The sequence below is a fragment of the Jaculus jaculus genome, chromosome 2 (assembly GCF_020740685.1).
Source record: "Jaculus jaculus isolate mJacJac1 chromosome 2, mJacJac1.mat.Y.cur, whole genome shotgun sequence".
NCBI classification, from domain to species: Eukaryota; Metazoa; Chordata; class Mammalia; order Rodentia; family Dipodidae; genus Jaculus; species Jaculus jaculus.
In genome coordinates this window covers 39,175,839-39,198,146 of record NC_059103.1, presented here as the reverse complement: position 1 = coordinate 39,198,146, position 22,308 = coordinate 39,175,839, and the positions used below count along the sequence as shown (strand labels likewise).

At 49.6% G+C, this 22,308-nt stretch overlaps 1 protein-coding gene across 2 annotated transcripts in view; it reads left to right on the top strand.

Moving 5' to 3' along the window:
• Positions 1-21,553, top strand: part of Mapk4 (mitogen-activated protein kinase 4) — a 175,581-nt gene extending 154,028 nt beyond the window's left edge. For both annotated transcript variants that reach the window (XM_045144097.1, XM_004656788.2), the window contains exons 3-6: positions 4,878-5,022; positions 8,897-9,058; positions 15,992-16,193; positions 18,992-21,553. In XM_045144097.1, the coding sequence (XP_045000032.1) occupies positions 4,878-5,022; positions 8,897-9,058; positions 15,992-16,193; positions 18,992-19,688 (1,206 nt within the window). In that variant the 3' untranslated portion in view covers positions 19,689-21,553. The remainder of the gene's footprint in view (positions 1-4,877; positions 5,023-8,896; positions 9,059-15,991; positions 16,194-18,991) is intronic.
• Positions 21,554-22,308: the final 755 nt, after the last annotated feature.

Here is a 22,308-nt window from a genome sequence, read left to right as displayed (position 1 = left end):
CCTGAAAAGAGAAGCTTCTCTAACCAAACATGAGAGTAGCATTAATATATGAATATGAACATTAACTGTAGTGCTTTCAGGGCAGTTTGGTGAGAATAATATATGCATTTAGCCAGACAAGAGCAGGCTTAAAACCCCTAAGGCTCGTGACCTCTCCTGCCACAGGCTTTTGATTAGGTTTCCAGTACAAGGCATGTATTCCCTCCCATAGAGAGGGCCTTCAGTCCAATTAGAGAGCAGTTGGTTTCCCACAGAGCAGACATGCCACTATTGCACCCATTCAGTCATTTGGCCTGTCTGGCTGAACTTGAGGCTTCCAATGTCCACTATTTTCACCACTGATGACTTCTGTCTCCCATAGGGCTGCATGCAGTACAGCTTTTTCCAGCTTTCAGTCAGCTGGGCTAAAGGGAGAAGGTTTTCAGCTCAGCACCAGCTTGACTTCTCAGTGACCTTGCCACCCAGGCATGTGAAGTCTTCAACAACAGGGTCTTACCATCTATTACTCATGGAAAACCAAGGGCCTTGGCAACAGCCTGTAATGTTTTGGACGGAACAGCGATGTTTTTATTTATTTGTGAGGGGAGAGAGAGAGAGAGAGGAATGGAATGGAATGGGCACACCAAGACCTCTTGTATTGCAAACGAACTCCAGATTCATGCACCATCTTGTCCATCTCGCTTTATGTGAGTACTAGGGAATCAAACCCAGGCTGGAAGGCTTTGCAAACAAGCTCCTTTAACCACTGAGCCATCTCCCCAGTCCAATTTCTTGATTTTCAGTGAAGGATAAGGAAGAGCCAAGGCATAACTTCCTTAGCTTCTATCACAACAGTGTCCAAAATTCTAGCCGTAGGGCGCCTTGTCACATCAATGAACATCCCTCAGGGTAGATGGCTCAGAAGGAAGCTGTGTCTCTACTTTTCTCCAGCCCAGACTCTATAGCTAAATAGATTAATTCCAGAACATTCCATCCTGTATAAGATTATTCATTGGCTTATCAGATAAAACTCTTCTTAAACTGTCTCCCCTCTAGGTCCTCTTTGCTTTATCTTCCCCTTACAATCTCACCCTCTGGCTGGAATATAAAATCAAGCCATTCTTTCTGTGTAATCCACCCAAACTGAAGTAAAGAGCTTCCATAGACAGTTGACTTGTCTCTGTAATTGCTAGAATCACACTTACATTCCTAACAAACTACTGTACACACGAGGGTATCTCTGATGTGTGTGTTATGCTAAGTAAAAGAATTCAGACTCAGAAGACTATAGACTGTGGTTTCATTCATATTGCATCCTAGAAAAGTAAAGTCAGGGGAAGCCTGAGCATAGTGGGACGCACTTGTAATCCCGTGCTCAGAAGGCAGAAGCAGGAGGATCAAGAGTTTGAGGCCAACCTGAGCAATATAATGAGCCCTTAACTCAAAAAGCAAAAAAATCCAGGGATTTCCAGGGGCTAGAGCTACGACTGGCAAAGGAAACATGAGGAAATTGTTTGAGATAATGGAACTATGAAATACCATGATTACCATAGTAGAGATATGATTATCTATGCTTGTCAAAACTCAAAACTGGGGCTGGAAAGATGACTTAGTGGTTAAGGCACTTGCCTACGAGTCCTAAGGATTCATGTTTAACTCGGCAGGTCCCACATAAGCCAGGCACACAACGTGATGCAAGTGTGCAAGGTTGCACGTGCACATAAGGTGGCGCATGCAACTGGAGGTCCATTATAATGGCTAGAGGCCATGTTACATCAATTCTCTCTCTCTCATTTAAAAAAAAAAAAGGCTAGGGGCTGGAGAGATGGCTTAGCAGTTAAGGCACGTGCCTTTGAAGCCTGAGGACCCAAGTTCAATTCTCCAGGTCCCACATAAGCTAGATGCACATGGTGGCACATGCATCTGGAGCTTGTTTGCAGTGGCTAGAGGCCCTGACATGCCCATTCTCACTCTCTCTTTCTCTTCCCCGCCCCTCTTTCTATCCCTAATAAATAAATAAAAATAAATCTTTTTGAAAAAACAAAAAGTGTAAGGCTAGTCTGTTGGGCTTGCTTCAAAGAAACAAAATCAGAACCATACATTGTAAGGGCAGATTTTACCTATGGAAATTGTACCTCAACAAACCTTACTTTGAATTGTTAAACTATGGGCTGGGGAGATGGCTCGGTCATTAAAAAGCATTCACTTATAAAGCCTGCTGGTCCCAGGTTCACCCTAGGCTTGATTCCCCAGGACCCACATAAAGACAGATGCACATGGTGGCCCATGCATCTGGAGTTTATTTGCAGTGGCTGGCCCATTCTCTCTGTCAGTCTTCTATCTCTCTCTGCCTGGAAATACATAAATAAATAGACTGCTATTTCTATCTGCTAATTCTTTTTGGAACAAGACAAAATGTGAATAACTATCAGCCTATAGTTTCTCTAGGCACCTTTCAAAGTGAGAACTAGAGCTGTCTGTGAGGAGAAGGAGTGTATCAACGATGAGAACAAACAGGCCCTTCAGAAGTTGCCTCAGGTTAAATGGGACTCAGGCCACACGAGCCAGGCTGTACTAAGCCTTCTTTTAGTTCTTCACAGGGCTTAGTCACACTTCCTAGGAAGCAGGCACAAGGCTAGGCAATGCAGAGGAATCCACAGAACAAGCTAGAGCTGCTCCCAGGAGGCATATGTCATCCATTGTTTCAAGGAAGAGGTGGGGTGACAGAACTGGGGGTTCCAACGAGGGTATGGCCTGAGGGTGTTAACCAGGTAGGGCTGTGAGTCTGAGGAGGTCCACTGGGGCATGCAGAAGGAGAGAGAGTTGCAGCTTCTAACTCTATGAAGAGTTTATTCTGGTAAGACATGGAGGTCAGAGCTGGGAGGGGCTGGCTCCAGTCATTTCCAGCTAAGGGTACACAGATGGAGAGGAAAACCAGCTTACACACTTCCTCCTCCTGTCTTCTCCCTACCTGCATCACTTCTGTGACTCCAAAAGGTATGGCAAGAGGTCAGCAAGCAAGTGATTCTACAGGGCCACCAACTGGGACTGGGTAGTCAATTCAGTCTGGACGCTGTCCACCCACAGACAGCATCAGTTTCACAGTGCCCAGATGCCCATACCAAGTCCAGGTCCTTGGGACTGGAGCTGGCAATCTAGGTTTTCATGAACCCTTCCTTGGGTTAGTTAGTTTTTTAGAGCCGCTCCGAACCTTAGGGAAACACACTGACAGGGTTATTATAACAGACCTTACACAGAACACAGATGAAGAGATGCGGTGGATGAAGTATGGGGGGAGGGGCATGGGGCTTCTATATCCTCTCTGGACGCACCACCTTCTAGAAAATCCCACATGTTCATCTATATGGAAGCTCTTCCAGCCCTGTCCTTTCATGGAGTCTTCATTGGATAAGCATGATGGAAACATAGACAACTGTGTAGAAAAGTGGATGGATTAAAAAAAAAAAAAGAACATAAAACCAGCCAGGCATGATGGAGATGCCTTTAATCCTCAGGAGGCAGAGGTAGGAGGATCGCCTTGAATTCGAGGCCACCCTGAGACTACTGAGTGAATTTCAGGTCAGCCTGGGCTAGAGCAACACTCTACCATGGAAAACAAAAACAAAAACCCAAATACTAACACACTCAGGAATAAGGAAAGCCTTGTAACCAATTATTGATGAGGGTGGGTCAGAGAATTTCTTTATGGTCAGTTCCAAGACAGAAGGTCGAGGAAGATTTAAGTGTTTGAGACATGCTTCCTAGAGGAATTCTGGTCTTTAATGGCAGAGGTATGAACCAAGAATAATGGATTGTGGTGGTTTGAATAGATGGCTCCCAGTATATTCAGTTTTTTTTATTAGTTTGTAGTTTGCATCTGCAGCCACCTGGCTGGAGGTGGTGTCACTGGGCGGATCTTAAGGTGTGGTGGTGGTGGCTTTCAGATTTCAATCTAAAGATATTCAAAGTGTGCCTAGCAGGAGTTCCTGAAGTATGCTATGCTGTGTGGCTTTTGGCTTTTGGCTTGTGCTTCTTTCTGTGTGTTTGGTGCTATGGACGCAGGCCAGCTTCTTCTGCCATTATGGAACTTCTCCTGGATCTGTAAGCATCAATAAATCCCTTCCTCCATAACTGTGCCTGGTCTGGAAGTTCATCTCAGCAAACCTGAGGCTGTCTGCTACATGGGTGAACAGCAGAATGTACACATCATTGTAATGTATAGAAGTGTCTTCCTTCTGCCAGTCTGGGCCTTGCTCTGAAGAAAGATGACCATGGAGAGCAGAGAGCTCTGTCATAATTTAGAGCTCTAGCCTTTGCCCAACAAATGAAGAGACTTCAGATTAATAGATTAAATCTCCTGGGTATTTGGGTTTCCTCATTTTTCATCTGCTTTAACCTGGGACTCTGATACTCTTTATATCAGCACAAAGGAAAAGCTAGACGCCAGAGTGAGCATGGCAACAGAAAATAATAAGGCCAACCCCAGACTCTCCCATGGACCCATTTGTGTTAACTTTTTCTGGAAAGACATGAAAAAACATCAATTCGCTGACAACAAACACACATACATACATACAATAAGCAAACAAATACATAACAATGATTCCTCCCAAGTCTAGCTTAGTGAACCAATGAATTTATTGGGGTTTCCTACGTGTCAGTTTCAGGCACCCCTGAAATATAAGCTTTGTTTACTTCCAGGGTCTTCTGGAGCCACCCTCCAGGAGGGAATGTTTCTATTTGGAAGAAATAGTTACACACCACTTACCTTCACCCAAAAATGGGCCCGAAGGTGATTCTGAAAGGGTCACTGTCTCACTAGGAGGGGAAACCATATGACACATGAAAGGGTGATACCTGAAAATCACTGATCAGTGGATGGGAACTTTGTCTTTCAGGGTTATCTGTCAGAGGGACTGGTGACAAAATGGTACCGCTCTCCACGACTGCTCCTGTCCCCCAACAACTACACAAAAGCCATTGACATGTGGGCTGCTGGCTGCATCCTAGCCGAGATGCTCACGGGGAGAATGCTCTTTGCTGGTGAGTTGCTAACCCGGTTGCGTGCCTACTCTTCCAGTACCATTCTGTAAAACAGGAAAGCTGAGTCAAAACACATGCTGGTCCCAAGACATGCTACTCTTTTCTGAAGTAACTTCTTTGGCATTTATGGTACGTTTGTAGGCATGTTCTAATTTCATGCAAAGGCACTGTAAAGACTGTAATTATTAGCCTTGTGGCACAGATGTTTTGGAACCAATAAGTATTTTGCTTCGGTCTAGATATTTGTGTCCCCCTAAAATCATATTGAAATCCTGTCTTAATCCATCACCCCAGCCTGGTTCTATTGGAATAAGGCTTGGAGAAGACTTAGGAATTTGTGTCCTTATAAAGGAGGTAGCAAGAGAGCTCCCTCTTCCTTTATACCGTAAGAAGAGGTATCAAGAAGACACCGTCTATGAGGAACAAGCCCTTCGCCAGCCAGTAAATCTGTCAGTGCCTGTGTCTTGTTCCAGTCTCCAGCTGGAAAGAACAAGTGTCTGTAGTTTCTGAGACACTGAGCCTAGAATATTTTGTTATAGCAGCTTGAGTGGACTAAGATACACTACACTTTCAGACGGACTGCTGAAGTCACCCACTTTACATTTCAAGCTCTTTCTCCTCCCTTTCTCTAACACTGTGCTCTTTGTCTTGTAGCCATACTGAAGCTTTTCTAGCCCATCATAATTTTTTGTTCACTTTGTCACACAAAAATACTCTTCTCTGCTTAAAAATCTATGGACCTGCTGGGCATGGTGGCGCATGTCTTTAATCCCAGCACTTGGGAAGCAGAAGTAGAGGGATCACCGTGAGTCTGAGGCCACCTTGAGACTATATAGTGAATTCCAGGTCAGCCTGAGCGAGTAAGACTCTACCTCGAAAAACCAAAAAAAAAAAAAAAAAAAAAAAGAACAGAAATCTATGGGCCCTTCAAGCCCCGGGCATGCCCCGTCTTCCGTGATGTCTTTGATAACCCCGCATGGTAGCCTCATCCCCCTTGGTGCTCCCACGGTACTTTGTCCTCCTCCCGCTGCCTCTCCCCTGGACTGGAAGAGCCCTCGCTCTCTTTGCTTGCTCTCCACCAGCTCCATCTACAGTACATCTCATAATCCCTCCATAGTAATCATTTTGCATGACTGTAACAAGATACTGTACACAAGCTACTTAAAGAAAAATTTCTTTTGACTAAGTTTCAGACTGGGATCAGCTGGCTACATTGGGTTCATGCATGTGACAAGGCAGAAAGAGCATAGGAGAAAGGCTTGGTGGGGAAAAGCAGAGAGAAAGAAAGAGCAGAGCTCTAGGGATAAGGTACGGCCTCAAAGGTATGCTTCCAGCAACCTACGTCCTCCTAGACCCCACCTCCTGGTAATCCGCTCAGCGGTGACCTCATCAGGGGATTAAGCCATTGATGGCCCAGTCACCTCTCTGTAGCATCACTAGCCGGAGCCACGCCTTCAACCCACGAGCCTGTGGGGAGGGACACTTCATACCTAAACTGTACACAAACCCATGTCCTCTAACCCATAGAAGCCACCTGCATCCAGACCACAGACTTGGCTCTGTTCTTAAATCCAGCAGAGCCCACTGTAGCCTCATCCTGTCAGGCTGCTCAGAAGGGGCTCGCTAGCTCCTCCTTGAGGCTCTACTCCTGGGCTGGCTCTCCAGCCTCTCTGCACTTGCTTCTCACCCTGCTCCCTCCACCCTCCTGAAGTTTCCATCCCTAGCCCCACATACTGCTGTCCCTGGCTCTCAGATTCTAGCTTCGCCTTAGCCCCTCTGGCTAGCTTTGCAGACATGCTCTGGACTGTCACTGTTGGAGTGCCATGGTGACACCCACCCATCCGGGAGTAACCATCAGAGCCCTTGTTTCAAGGGCGGCAGGGAAGCAAACAGCTGGTTTGGTTGTCTTTTGACCCTGAGGACATGGTCAGAAAGGAAAGAGAGGGAGGGGTTTTAGCAGCAGCATGCCCTCCCATTTTAGGGGTTCCTTAGTAAACTCCAAGTTAATATGCCATCCCCAAGTGACATCAGCCACCAAAGATCACAGGGACAGTGAGAGCATCAATCCTGTACGTGGGTTTATTCATCAGCTTCTCTCAGAGAAAAGTCAGGGTTCCCCAGCTCCTAGAAGGTAGAGGAAGCCACAGTTTATTAAGCATCTACTGAGAGACAAGGCCTTCTCTGTGCCATCAGACTGGGTTCCTTCCTCACAGTAGGCATTCCAAGTGTCCGTGGTCATCCTCTTTCCACAAGGGGTGGGGGCAAGAGAGAAGGTGGGGAACCACGCCTGCCTCCAGGGCTGTCTGCCATCAGAGCTCTTGCCATCTGCTCCACCACAGTATGGAAATCCCCCAGCCTCCACCAGCAAGGTCCATGGCAGGATCTCACAAGCAAAGCCAGTGGGCCAGTTCCTCCCAGATCACCCCTTATTGAAGAAGTGACTCCAAACCCAGGCCTGCATTGCTGAGCTGTATGTCCAAGGAGAGAGGTCAGAATCTGAAGAGCCAGGTGCCATCATCTGCCTTCAAGTTGATCACCATTGGCCTTGTGTCTGGTCAGAGAGTGGAGGGGAATGCTTGTTTTGAGAGGAGGCTCCCAGAGGCCTGAGCTGACCCGCCCTGAGCTTACTGCAGAGACCAAAGGTATCCTTCAGTGTGGACCCCAGGGCTGTGGGGGTCAGTCACAGCTTCTGAATATGCTTGGTGCTACATAGGACATGATAGGAAGGGCATGGGAAAACATACCCTAGGAACATCCCCTACTGCAGACCACCAGCTTGTGGAAGCCTGGGGCTCTTCAGTAGCCAGTAGGTGGAGAAGGGCTCTCTGGACAAGAGGATGGCCAGAGATGCTTCAGGAGGAAGTAGAGGTGTGGCTGGGGATAAAGTCTGGCAGCGGTAAATGGAAAAGCCACTTGGGCTCAAAGGAGAGAAGGAAGGCCAGGACAGCCTGACATCAGAGCGACAGCCCTGACCAGGACTAACACGTGTCAGAGTGTGGATGCTGTCCATGGTCAGTGGTCACTTGGACGATGAATTGAGCTGCTGAGCTTCGCAGACTGAATTTCCTTATAGACAAGAACCACTGGGGCTGGGGAGATAGCTCTGTCAGTAAAGTCGTCAGTAAAGTGCTTGCTGCACAGGCAAGGACCTGAGTTCAGGTCCTCAACACGTAAAAGCTGGGCACTGGGAAGCAGACGGAAGGATCTCCCCTGTCTGGCCAGTCTCGCTGAATCGTGAGCTCCAGGGTGGTGGGGCTCTGGCAGAGTCCTGAAAGGACCGCTTCCCTCTCCTTAGCGGTGGCCGTGTCTGGATGAAACGCCTGCTCCAGAGCATGCGTGCTAGAGGACTGGACCACAGGGCCTTGGGGACCACTCGGTGCAAGCCTACATCACTTACCTCTCTTGTCACTGTGACAGAATTCCTGACGGGAGCAGTAAGGGAGCAAAGTTTAGTTTGGGCTTACAGCCTCATGGTGGGAAGGTCTGTGGCAGCCTGCCCTATATCTGGCTCACATCTCGGCAGGGGACAAGAAGCAGAAAGTTTGGGCAGGAAATGGGGCTACACCGCCAGTGGCCTGTGTTGCCAACTAGGCCTTATATCTCAATGGTTCCAACCCCCCCCCACACACACACACACAGTATCACCACTCAGGGAGGTTCAAACATGTGCATTTGGGGACCATTTCACATTCAAACACTCAGACTCCTTCTGCCTACATTTACCAGTGAGTAGATGGTAAAGTGAAGGCAAGAACCTAGGTCCCCCAGCTTAGTGATGCCAGTGCCCCGGGAGCCGCGCCGGCTCCCTGCCCTGCCCCGAGCACGCGCAGCTCCCTGGGGAAGCAGCTTAACCGTGTGGCGTTTGCCTTGCCAGGGGCTCACGAGCTGGAGCAGATGCAGCTCATCCTGGAGACCATCCCCGTGACCCGAGAGGAGGACAAGGACGAGCTGCTCAGAGTGATGCCCTCCTTCGTCAACAGCACCTGGGAGGTGAAGAGGCCTCTGCGCAAGCTGCTTCCCGAGGTCAACAGTGAAGGTATCCGAGCCTGCATCAGGGCCCCATTCCGACGGGCTGGACTCTGGCTTCCCCTGAGGCAGGGGCCGGCAGCCCTCCCTCCACAAAGGAAGACATGGCCTTGGGATGCAGACCTTGAGGCCCCCCAGCAGTGGGTGTTTGCCTCAGCTATAAGTCATGATGTCTCTGCTCAAAAGGATTCAAGTTTTGTAGCATTTGGTATTTCAGATTCTGAGGTTAGAGACTCCTTAACCATTTAAGACTACACAATATTTTTGGGTGGTTTTATTTTTTTTTTTTTTGATTGTTTGGTTTATGCCCAGAAAATATCTGACATCTGAATCAAAATTCAGGTTACTTACAAACACTTCGGAAAAGGGATGTTCAACCTCAACTTTGAAGCTGCAGGTTCCTGTCCTCTGGGCTGGAGCCCAATGGCAGCCACAAGGCAGTCGTGTTCCTCCATGCCCTACTCCAACTTGACTTCCTCTCCTCATCCTTCTTCCTTGACATCCTCACTCCCTTTCTTCATCCCTCTTTTTCTTCTCTAGAGAGGCATGGGCACATTCTTAGCTTAACAGCCAGGCTCATGTTAATTCTAGCTTCCCACTGCCTAGCTCTGTGGTCTTGGTCAAGCTATTTAACCTTTTGGAATCTTAATTTCCGTAATTGAAAATAGTCATAATAATATGGAACACTTAGAATATATGTTAGTCATCTTTCCTCCCTATGACAAAATACATGAAAAAAACAAAAGGAGGGAAGGTTAATTTTGACCGACAGTTTCAGAAGCTTCAGTCCGGGATCACTGAGCTCCGTTGTTCCTGGTCTGGGGTGAGGTAGCGCAGGGCACGTGACAGAGCAGAGCTGCTCACCGCATGATCCAGGCATGAGCGAGAGGAACGAGAGAGATAAAGAGATATATCGTGAAAGACAGTCAGAGAAAGAGCGCAAGAGCTGGATGTGCTGGCACACACTGGTAGGGAACTGCTGAAGAATAGAAGCAAGGAGGATCAGGAGGTCAAGGCCAGTTTGGGCTACACGTTTTATGACCTTACAGTGGCTGCATAATAGACCTGGATAACAAAGGGGGAAATGATGACATCAAAATAGAATGGGGGTGGGAGGGGAGGCTGGAGGCATGGCTTGATGGTTCAGATGCTTGCCAACAAAGCCTAAGGTCCCAGGTTTGATTTCCTAATACCCACATAAGCCAGATGCACAAGGTGACGCATGTATCTGGAGTTCATTTGCAACGGTCAGAGGCCTGTAACAGGGTGCTAGGCGTTCAGGAAAGTCATTGAACACTAAACCTTAAGTCTGTATCTATTTTTAATCAAAGAATTAAATGAAACAAGACTGAGAAGGATAATTATTAAATAATTATGTTTATTGAGGGAAGTACAGAGCCAAAGAAAGGCGCCCATGTGGCTAGGGATCTTACATAGAGGGTCTGGGAAACCATGGAGAGAAAAGAAAGTTCAACGAGCTCCTGCCCTGCGGGGAGCTGGAGAATGGGTAAAGAGCCCATGTGGAGGGTAAAGGTGAGGGGGCTCACCAGCAGTGGAGGGTCCCAAGAGATCAGGCTGCTCAGAGAGCATGCCCTCCCCTTGAAAATGCATTTATAACTTTATGGAGGTGGATCCTGCATTCAGGCTCAAGTGAGCCAGAGGAACAGCAATGGGTCTGGGCTAGGGGCTGTCTCAGGAAGAGGCTAGCCATGACACCAAGTTCTGGGGGATGAATTTGACCAACAATAATGTTTAAATCCTAGGAATGACCTCCCTCCCACGAGGGGCCCAGGTTGTTTATGGAAAAACAGATCTGGGAAAGAGATAAGAATTCGGATCATACTTTGATCTCTCTGCAAGGAAAGGCCCAAAGACATTCCTGATTTATTTTTTTTAACTTTCAGGGGCCCAGTCACCCTAACTGCCCAAAAGAGCTACCTGACCCCCTATCAGGGCCTGGTGTGCCTATTCTCTCTCTCTTTCTCTCTCTCTCTCTCTCTCAAATAAATAAATAAGTAAACAAAATAGAACAGGAAGAAGAAAGTAGTGGAGAGTTGAGAGAGAAGGGGGGCAAAAAACGGTGGTAGGAGGGGATTATCATTATAGTGTACTGTGCGTATGTACAGAGGTTGTCAATACAAAGATTTTTCAAAAAGCCAAAGCCACACTTTGGGCCACCTGATCACCCTGATTTTATATCACATAAGATCAAAAAACCTTTATCCTTCCCAAATTTTTTTATAATGGTGAATCTAAGGAAAGTTTCTGTAATTCATGAAAATCCTCAGGACACAAGATCTTAGTAGCAGCAGGTCAGTTGTATGTAACCAATTTTTAACTGATGTTTGTATAATGGAATTATTCCTTCAACTAATGAGAGAGAGAGAACACAAGAGCATAAGGAACAGATACACCATTTTAAAATTTATTTAGCTATTTATTTGACAGAGAACGAGAGAGGCAGATGGAGAAAGAGAGAATGGGCACACCAGGGCTACCAGCCAGTGCAAACAAATTCCAGACACATGTGCCACCTTGTGCATCTGGCTTATGTGGGTACTGAGGAATTGAACCTGTGTCCTATGTAGTCTCAGGGTGGCTTTGATTTCACAGTGATTCTCCTACCTCTGCATGCCGAGTGCTGGGATTAAAAGTGTGTGCCACCACACCTGACTAAGAGACATCTTTCTAGCTTCCTCACCTCCAGTGGTGCATTCAGTTGACAATGCATTGGTGGGGCAGTGCCATGGTTAGGTCAGAGCCATCCTGATCCAGTCATTTTCCCAAAGCTCCAAGTCTGAACAACCCTGAACACAGGACCAGCCCTCAGCACCTGACTCTGGGGACGTGTCAAATCCAACCCCTAATAGGATGGTTGTAACAATTAAGTAGCATAGAATCAGCAAAGCATTATGGCACGGGATAGTTGCTTTCTAATTCATAGATGTTACTATTATCACTGAGTCTCATACCTAAAGCTTCCTTAAGAAGCCCTCATGTAGGTAGGATCTGAGTTCACCCAACTATAAGAGAAACCCAAATTCCCAATTGCTTAAATAAGATTTATTTCTTGGGCTGGAGACACGGCTTAGTGGTTACGGCACTTGTCTGCAAAGCCAAAGGACCCAGGTTTGATTCCACAGGACCCATGTAAAGCCAGATGCACAAGGTGGGTCACGTATTTGGAGTTCATTTGCAGGGGCTGGAGGTCCTGGTGTGCCCATGCTCACTCTCTTATCTGCCTCTTTCTCCCTCCCCCTTCTCTCTCAAATAAACACATAAATAAAATTTTTAAAAGATTTATTTCTTATTGGAAAAAAAGTTTATGAAGCTTCTTTCTTTCTAACACAGTGATCCGAAGGCAGATGGTCCAGGTCAGTATGGTAGAATTGCTCACAGGGTCACCCAGGGACAAAATACCTCTGTCATGGAGCTGCCAGCGTAGGGTGTGGCCCTGTTTCCCTGGAAAATGATGGGAAAACAGAGCAAGTGCCTTTGCTCCAGGAATTCAGGATCAAGACTGCATCACCCATGCCGTCTCTCCCTCAGGCAGCCCCACACGGCACACCAAAGTCCTTTGCTGACGTGGCTCTGACTGAGATGCGCTTGTCTCCCGAATCTGAGTCGGTGGTTAATAGACAAAGCACCTCACCATTGTCAGCCAACATTCATTAATCCCCTGACACAAGGAGCCTGCATTAGGGACAGGAATTCAAAAGGACGTGAAGCAGTCCAGCTCGAAGACAAGGAGCCCCATCGCAGATGAGTCTGAGAGGCAAGGAGAGCATCCTTAGGGACCTTCCGAGTGCTGAGGCTGGGAGAGTCAGAGAGGCTGGGCAGAGGAAGTGGAGAGCTCTGGTTGTGAGATCGGTCACACAACTGAGTGTGGTGGTGACTCTGGAGAGGTGAACGGGGCTAGGAGGCTATGGGGAGGCTAGGGAGCCGAAGCCCAGCTGCTGCACCCACACTGAACCCTGGAACTAACCAGATGCTCCCTCAAGCCCAGCTGGCCTTACTACACTGTGCAGCTCTAAGCAATGTTCCCCTGTCTGCCTCTCTCCTTGAAAGTAACCCCAATTGGCCTCTGGCCTTGAGGCCATGAGGAATCATGCAATTGAACTAGCAATGTGAGAAAGAGCCCAGCGGGGCCCCCAAGTTTTCTCCCTCTTCTGCTCATTTGAAGCCACCAGGCCAGGAAGATGCTCAGAGGTCCACCTGGCTATAGCCTCAGAAGGCAAGAGACTTAGACTAAGTTACAAGAACCCTGGACAGCCCAAATGGCCATCATGTGACAGGTGCAGGATGAGGGAGGCTGGCCTGAGACCGTGATGGGGACAACCATTTTGATAGATGTACAAATGGATATTATGCCCAAGGAGATGAGGATGAGCAAAGCTGGCACAACAGGTAGAGGGGATGTGGTGGGTGAAGCAGGAGGAGGGCCTGAGGTGACCTGCCTCCCACTTTCCAGAGGTGCTCCTGGGAATTGTTCCAGAAAACCTGGACCAGAGGCATGAAAATACATAAACCTTTCTATGCAAAACTTGCCTTTAAAACACCTGGGAGAGAGTTTGAATGGCTGTGCCCTGAACCCAGGCTAAGGTCACCCCGGGCAGCCACTTCCAGCAGAAGCCGTGACAGGAAGCAAGATTTCTGCTGTCGATTTGGGTGGGTCAGGCTTGAAATGGAATAATTCACCACTCCCTGCCATCAGCAGCAACTATAGCTGCACTCTCTCCAAGAGAGGTGTGGAGAGGTAGGTCAGTGGGGTGCCAGCAGTGAGAATTTGCAGGGGACAGTCCACTGCCTTGAAGTAGGAGACAATCACAGGACAGAAGAGACTTGCTGAAGAAAAGAGATTAAGGGGGCCAGTGACCCCAGAGCTGGGTTCAGGAGTGAAGTTAAAGGGGGTGGATCTAGGAGTGATAGGAGGAAGAAATTTTCTGTCTTGGCCGGAAGTCAAGCTGTCAATGGGAAAGGTGAAGATGATCTCACCCCCTTTTTCCCATAGGTAGTCTGGGAAGCAGCCTGGAGCTAGGACTCTGAGGGCTCCTGTGTCCTCTGGGGCTCGGCCATGGTCCCCAAAGGCGCCCAGGCGACCGAGGGTGGGTGAGCGCATGATGAGAGAAACACTCTGGGGAGATAGTTAAACAGCGCTCTCAGTTTACTGTCAGTGAAATGGGTTTATAAACATCTGAGGGTGGGAGAGGGTTCTAAAGGGATTGGACATACTAAGTTCATTTCTGATGCCTAATTAGCCTAAGGGGCATCAATTCTAACATGTAGGCAATGGGAGGGAGGGGTCAGGTGATCTAGGATCTCAGGAAGATGGGCTGTGTGAAGGCTAACAAGGAGTTTCCTAGGCAACTGGCCAAAGGTTACAGGGCTATAGGCAGAGCCTAAGTTTAGGTGTGCTGGGCTTGGAGAGGGAGTGGCCTCCTGCAGCCTGGGGGTCCTTAGCCATGCCTGAAAGCTCAGGCCCCTCTCCCGAAGGCGCCAGCCTGTGCCTGGCAGTGCCCAACAACTCTACACTCCAGGAATCACTGCTCTTTTTTTTTTTGGTTTTTCGAGGTAGGTTCTCACTCTGGCCCAGGATGACCTGGAATTAACTATGTAGTCTCAGAGTGGCCTCGAACTCACGGCAAACCTCCTACCTCTGCCTCCCAAGTGCTGGGATTAAAGGCCTGTGCCACCACACCTGGCTGATTCATTGGTCTTTTGTCAGTGATGATAACAGCAGGGTGTATGCACTAGAATTTAGGACTCTAATGCCCTGTTGCCTCCTGACACCAGATGGGGTCCCATGCAAGAATGACCTGCCTAGCCTGGAGCTACGTAGGACCAGCACTGACTGGAGTGCTTTGTGTATTCAGTCCTAAGCAGTTTGAAGCACACCCTCCACAGCAGCCTGTGCCCCGGCCCCTCTGAGCTTTGGGGAGCTCAGAGTCTCTGCCACTTGTCTAATCCTTTAGCCCAGGACCGCACAGCAGCACTCTGTCCTCTTGGGAAGCTGGTGACCTTCTGAAGCCATTGATTTCCCGAATCACTGATGCTGTTTCCTGCAATGAGACCCAGGGCTGCTGTAAGGGGCAGGTTCATAGTGCTGGCTGAAGTCCCCTAGGTGGTAGGCAGCCCAAACCTGGAGCTGAGCTACATTCCCCACATTGTGTGAGCTAGAAAATGAGTGGTCAAGAAGCACTACAAATTTCTAAGTCAGGCTGTGCCCTGGCATGACCTCAGAGGAAGGACAACAGCCCCAAGGGTGCAGGGTGCTGTCCAACCAGAGCACCTTCTGACATGGGAGATGCTGAGCTTAGAGCAATTCCCTGTAAGCTACCCCTGTGACTGGGCTCCCAAGCGTACTTTCACCAGGTTTCTAAAGCTCAGAACTCCCCTGGACCCAGACAGTGATGGGTAAAAGCCTGGCAGAGCAGGGGACTTCTGCCTGGGTACTATTGATTATCAATCAAGTCTTTGTTTGTGAGACTTCCAGCAGCAACATACGGGGGAAAGAGATCAAGCTCTGAGAGGAGCTATGTCCTGCCCCTCCCTTTCCCTCCTCACCTTCCACATACACCTTCTCACGAGATGGTCTCCCCCAGGGTGCTGGCTTCACCCCACCAGCTCTTGACACAAAGGGAGTGGATGTGTCCCAACTGTCTTCCAAGTGGTGGATCCCAGTGGAACTGAGTCATTGTGCCCCAGGACTGACCCCACATGTCCCCAACACCTGTGTGGAGAACTCCAAACTCGGGGCAGGCTCTGGCGTTGATCGTCCCTACCCGATAATGAGAATTTTAACAAGTCACCTTGTTTACAAAGCCAAAAAGCCACTTCTTTTCAAGTTCCAAATGCCAGGCAGTGTGTCCCCACGTTGAGGACTCTTCTAGGCTTGGCAAGGGCAGTCAGTGCACGACCTCCATGTCCTGTTTTCTCCCCACAGCCATCGACTTTCTGGAGAAGATCCTGACCTTTAATCCCATGGACCGCCTAACAGCTGAGATGGGGCTGCAGCACCCCTACATGAGCCCATACTCTTGCCCCGAGGATGAGCCCACCTCGCAACACCCCTTCCGCATCGAGGATGAGATTGATGACATCCTGCTAATGGCTGCCAGCCAGAGCCAGCTCTCCAACTGGGACAGGTGCGGATCCAGGGCTTGTGGCTTGGTGTCTAGAGCCCTGTTGACTTGTTCTCCCACTGCTCTTGTGCCTCTGACCATGACCTTGCCCTCTGACTCCCAGGCTGTAGAGTTTATTGGGTGCTTTCCCCATGCTAGCTCCCTGCCTAGCTCCTGTCCCCAGGCTCCTAGTGAATGGCCAGCTGGGTGGTGCATGAGGGTGCCAGGGCCTTCCACTGTTCAGGACATCTACTGCAGCTCTCCTTTGCCACTGAATATGGGGCTTGGTGTGCATGAGGGGCAAGTGCCAGTGAGTGCCTACTGTGGCATCTTGCTTGGAGCAGGATGGGATTTTGCCCTGGGGATGGAACAGAGAGCCTTGGGCATGCTAGACAAGTGTTCTGCCAGTGAACTACATCCCCAAGTTTTTGCCTGTGGCAAGCTAAGTATAACAATGCAAGGCAAGAAAGCAGACCTCACCATTACAAAACACTTTGCATCTTGCACAGCACTGGTGCCTCTGACAGGGCCATTATCACTATTGTGCACAAAGATGCTGCTGCTCAGAGGATGACAATGGCACCAGGTTACACAGTGCATCAGTGGCCTGTGGAGAGTCCTCCCCACAATGCATCCATGTCAGGCACTGCAGAGCATTCGTAGAACTCCCCTGCTAATTGCACTTGCTCTCGGGATCCTTGACAAATGTAGCTACTGCCAATGTGTCAGTGTTGGGTAGGAGACAGATTTTTAAACAGCTTCTGTAGAAGCATTAGTGATCTCATAGATCCTTTTCCATCCCACCCTTCCTAGATCAGCAGCTACACGTCTGGGCATTGCCATCTGCTAGTTCTGGGAGGCAGCACCAGTAGCTGCTCAGTTTAGAAATAGCAGTGGAGGAAGGGCTCAGCCACAGTGACTCCAAGGGGGCCTAACTGGAAGCCCCGCTGCCATGGGAATGTGACAGCTAGTTACATAAATGACGGATGAGCAATTTCTCCTTTTTAGTCATTTGACAGATGATAGGTTTCAGATTGAGGAGGTGCCAAGAGAGAGCCAGGGCAACTGCTATTTGGGGCATATTTGCTGGCTTGTTGTCAAGTGCTGCCTACCAATAAAGCTTAATGAAGATTCTTTTGAAATCCCTACGCTGGGCCTGCTCTAGACTCTCGACCCCTCCCCTTCTTCACTCCACACAATTTGGGGACAGGGTGTTGACTTCATGAGATTTGTACTATATTTCTTTCTTTCTAATTTTTTTTTTTTTGAGTCTCATACCAGCCCAGGATGTCTCAGGGTGGCCTTGAACTCACTGTGATCCTCCTATCTCTGCCTCCTGAGTGCTGGGATTAAAGGTATGAGCCACCATGCCAGCTTATCCTATATTTCTTATGGCTGTGGCCTACAATTGATGCCAAGTGAAAACTGTAGGCAGGGTGCCTCAGGTCACTGCCCTTCAACTGTGGTCAGTGCTGAGGCTGGCACGCCTCTGATCCCGGCCCTTCATCCCTATCACAAAGATGACAAAGGCAAGCCCGTCCCACAGGACTTGCCTCGTCCCCTGGGTGTGCTAGTTTCCTGTCTGTATAGCCATGGTGATGACACTAAGTCTGCCAGGCTGCTACAGAGTCTATAACTAATGGGCGGCCAGCTCTTACATGAGGCAGGCAAAGGCAGGGGCTCCCCAAGCTATTTCTCCTAGGTCCTCTGCAATTTCAAAGCCATCCAGGAGAAGAGGCAGGGCTGAGCTCCAGGAAACCAGTCCTGCCCCAGTAGTGCCCCTGGGAGGTGAACAGCTCTGGCCCTTACAATGTCTGTCTAGCCATAGTCTATGGGCTGGTGCTGCCCAGCCTCCCCTCCATCGTTGTCCTATGTGAGCGCCCGGCCTCCTGCTCAGGGAGCAGCTGGCTAGGAGCCGCTGTCTCCTCCATGCTCCTTGCCAACCTGCCCGCCAGGGCTGTGGGCAGAACACCTGGCACAAGAAGGGGGGCTCAGCCGGAGCTGACACTGCTGCATGACCATCTGCCCCTCATGTGCTCTTGGCTATCTGACGCCACCCTCCTTGGCTGCAGGGCAGTTGGCAGAGGGCAGAAGCCCAGGGATTTTGTCCTCCCCTGATGGTGCCTGAGATCTTTCTGCGGGTTCCATCTGCACCGCATGGAAGCACGGCGCTCCGGAGCACCGGTCCAGGTCCACTAGGGCAGGGGTTCTGCACCTTAGATTTTCCTTGGGGAGAGTTCACAAACATGCCCAGGCAGGGCCATGTAGACCTACTGAACCAGAACTGCAGTGACGGGTGGTAAGGCAGACTTGAAACTTATTTTTAATTCCCCCATGTGAGCTGTTCTGAGCCAAGGTTTGGAAGTATCCGTTAGGACTTGCCACTAAAAGTGTGGACTCATCGACAGGGAGCCCCGTTAGAAATGCGGAAGCCCGGGCCCCGTGCAGGGCCGTCCATCCAAGCAAGACCCTGTGTCAGCTGCTGGTGCTCCAGCGCATCAGTCTTCCATGGCTGAATCCATCAGAAGGTTGCGTAGGGACAGGGACTTTGTTCACAGCTGTCTTCGGTATGCCTAAAACAATGAATATGTGGCAAATGGTGAGCGTCCACGAAACATGTGTAGGGTTCTGATTCACTACCAAGCAGGGAGCTTACCCATCCCTCCCCCTAGCGGATCCCTTGAGAGGCTCATCTTTGCCTGGGCGGGTCTTCCTCGCACCTGGAGGGGTCAAGAGCCGGCTTGTGAGTGGCAGGCAAGGATGGTGGCGGTGGATCTCTCCACGAGGACACCCACCTGAGTGCTGCGTCTGCCCCCTTGCAGGTATCCCGTGAGCCTCTCGTCGGACCTGGACTGGCGTCCCGACCGCTGCCAGGATGCGAGCGAGGTGCAGCGCGACCCTCGAGCGGGCTCGGCGCCGCTGGCCGAAGACGTGCAGGTGGACCCGCGCAAGGACTCGCAGAGCAGCTCCGAGCGCTTCCTGGAGCACTCGCACTCGTCCATGGAGCGCGCCTTCGAGGCCGACTACGGGCGCTCCTGCGACTACAAGGTGGGGTCCCCCTCCTACCTGGACAAGCTGCTGTGGCGGGACAACAAGCCGCACCACTACTCGGAGCCCAAGCTCATCCTGGACCTGTCGCACTGGAAGCAGGCGGCCGGAGCTCCCCCTTCCGCCGCGGGGGCCGCGGACGCGGTGGCGCGCGAGGACGAGCCCTCCAGCCTCTTCCTGGAGATCGCGCAGTGGGTCCGGAGCACGCAGGGCGGCCCGGAGCCGGCCAGCCCGCCCCCTGGTAGTCCCGAGCGCCGCCTCTCTGCCGCGCCCCCTGGCCCCCCGGCCCCGCTCCACGGAGGTGCCAGCCCCCAGTTCGACTTGGACGTGTTCATCTCCCGGGCCCTGAAGCTCTGCCCCAAGCCCGAGGACCTGCCAGACAATAAACTGGGCGACCTCAATGGCGCTTGCATCTCTGAACACCCAGGCGACCTTGTGCAGACAGAGGCCTTCTCCAAAGAAAGGTGGTGAGCTCAGAGGGGGTGGCTCAAGGACCGACCCCAGAGAGCTGGACACAGTCAGAGGAGGCCACCTCCTTGCCCCCTCCCCACCCCTTCGGCCCCCCTCTGCTGCTGCCTTAAGGTTAGCAGAACACACGAGGATCCGAGGAGCGAGAGGAATGTCCATTTCTTAAACTGCCTTAATAATTAGCCTTTAACCTCTGGGAACAGGTTTGAGCAGAGCCTGGCTGGAAGCTATCACTTTCCCAGCGAAGGGAATGCTTATGTCTTACAAGTGGCAGTGTGCAGGGAAGAAACAGGTCTTGACAGTAATTTGCAGCCCCTACCTGAGCGGTGGGGTGCACAAACAGCTTGCAGACATAGTTTCCAAGCCATGTGGCCCCTTCTAGCCTCTGCTGACAGATGAGGAGAGACAGACACTTAGGCCCAAAGAAGCAAAATGGCTGGCTTAGGATCCCAGGCCTAGTGAGTGCCAGGGCGAGTTCTGAATCCCCAGCTCCTTCCTAGACCGGGGTCTGCCTATAGTACAATGTCTTTCTCTGCTGAGGCCTAGGTTCTTGGTTAGAAAACTTGGTCCAAGATGTTTCTTTCTTATCTATTACCATCTTCCCCATCCAGTGTCCCTTTATTTGGAGAAATGTTTCTTGTATTCTGAAATTGGAAACTGAACCGGTTTCTTTTGCCTAGTCACCAAGCATATATTTTCTGACTCCCCAAAGTGCTTCAATGCCCTCATTGGCCATCTCCCTGTATTGCCTCAACCCTACATGATCTGAAGTCTTTGCTTCTGAGCAGTTTGGCATCCACAGACAAGTTCAGTCATCCTCCTAGAACTGTCTATAAACCCACCTCTTGCATGCCCTATGCACTTTGCTGAAACACACCAAGACACAGCCCCTCTCCCCAGTGATGTCACACACGGGTGACTTTGAAGACAGCAGCTCCAAGATCCCTGTAGTTCACCCCAGAATCCAACCAACCCCATCCACAGGCTCCTCTCCATCCCTACCTCAGCACCAAATGTTCTTGGCACAAATTGCTGGCTTTGGAGGAAGCAGTAAGGTGCCTGCCATGGAGCAAATGCATGATGAAGGAAGGCCACATAGAACCCTTCACTAATGCTGCACTTGCTGTTGACCATCACTTAACCTTGGCCACGAACAGGTCCTAAAGAAACGCATGGAGAATAGCAATCTTGAGACAGGAAACCCAGAAAGATAAGCAGGTGGTAAAGAAGGAGTGCCCACCTCAAGGGACCTCAGGAGTCAGGCATTGACATGGAGACCCCATGGCAAAGAACAACCCCATCTCAAAGCAGTCTTGGAGTGCAAGGCCCTCTACAGAAGCATGGGGTGGGAACCCACTAACTGCCCCCAGCCAGATCCCTGAACACTGTCATTTCTTCTCCTCCTTCCCCTGCCCCTGTCAGGACCCTAAAGACCCCCACAGGAAGTCTAGCCAGTCTAGTATGAGAGGATTCCCTGGGCTTGACCTGTGTTACCCTCATATCGCAGCACCTTAAATCTAATTAGCAAACTATGATTTGTACATTGAAACCTGCAATATGTTAGAAACTTATATTTAAAAACAGAATTAATCACACACAGTTTTAATATGTAAATATGAAGTGTTTATGTTCTGCTTTTTCTCTCCTTTAAGAAAATGAAATGCACCCCACACTCCTCATGTGCCATTGTGTCCTCAGAGGGCAGCTTCACTTTCTGAGTAAAGAACAAGCTGCTGACTTGACCACAAGTTCATATAGAATTGCTATTACAGAGGAATTGTTATAACTGCTCACATTTTAAGAAAGTATATTAAACATTGTTAAGCTTGATCAGGATGAGCCAAATAAAAGTTCTTTTGGAACATGGATTCATTGTGTGTTGTATGCATTTACATCTTATGTACTCCTACCTTTGGCAGTGGGTGAGTCATGGGGTCCTCACAAGATTCCTTCGGAAACATGTTGGTCAGTGTTGGGAGTGTTGACAATGGGAACTGGAAGACAGGAGAGTCTCCACAGGTGGATCATCATGAAGTGACTCCAGAATTAGCTGCTAAGGCCTGGTATGTCCACATTGTGGATTTCTGGCCATATCTTGGAGTCACTTTCAAACTCCTGACCAGAGCTGTTCCTTTCCTCTAGTCACAGATGATACCCATATCATGAGATCCGGTGGAGGCAACCTTCCATAACTGTCAGCTGGAAACACACCTCACAGATACTTAAGACTGTACCCATCTGAGACTGACCCTCCGTAATTGGTGTGTCAAAGCATTAGCCCTAACTTCACCCATTACTCAACAAATATAGAATACAGAGTTGGTGTTTGTTTCTATTTATCTTGGCTTTCCAGAAAGGCCTTTCTTTCCATTAACAGAACTTATTAGCATTGAAATGCACTTGTGCCAAGAGGAGCAGACTGCTGAGCCATTTGTCAGGCTCTCCAAGCATCTGCCAAGAATGCAGTAGCCCCCTTTGACCCGCTGTTCAGTTCCTGAGGTTTCAGTTACCCACAGTCAGCTACAGTCTGGAAATACTATGGAAGAGTCTACATATAATTCAAAAGTTTTACATTTGACAATATCTGGGTAGCATGATAAAGTCACAAATTTCCACTCTGTCC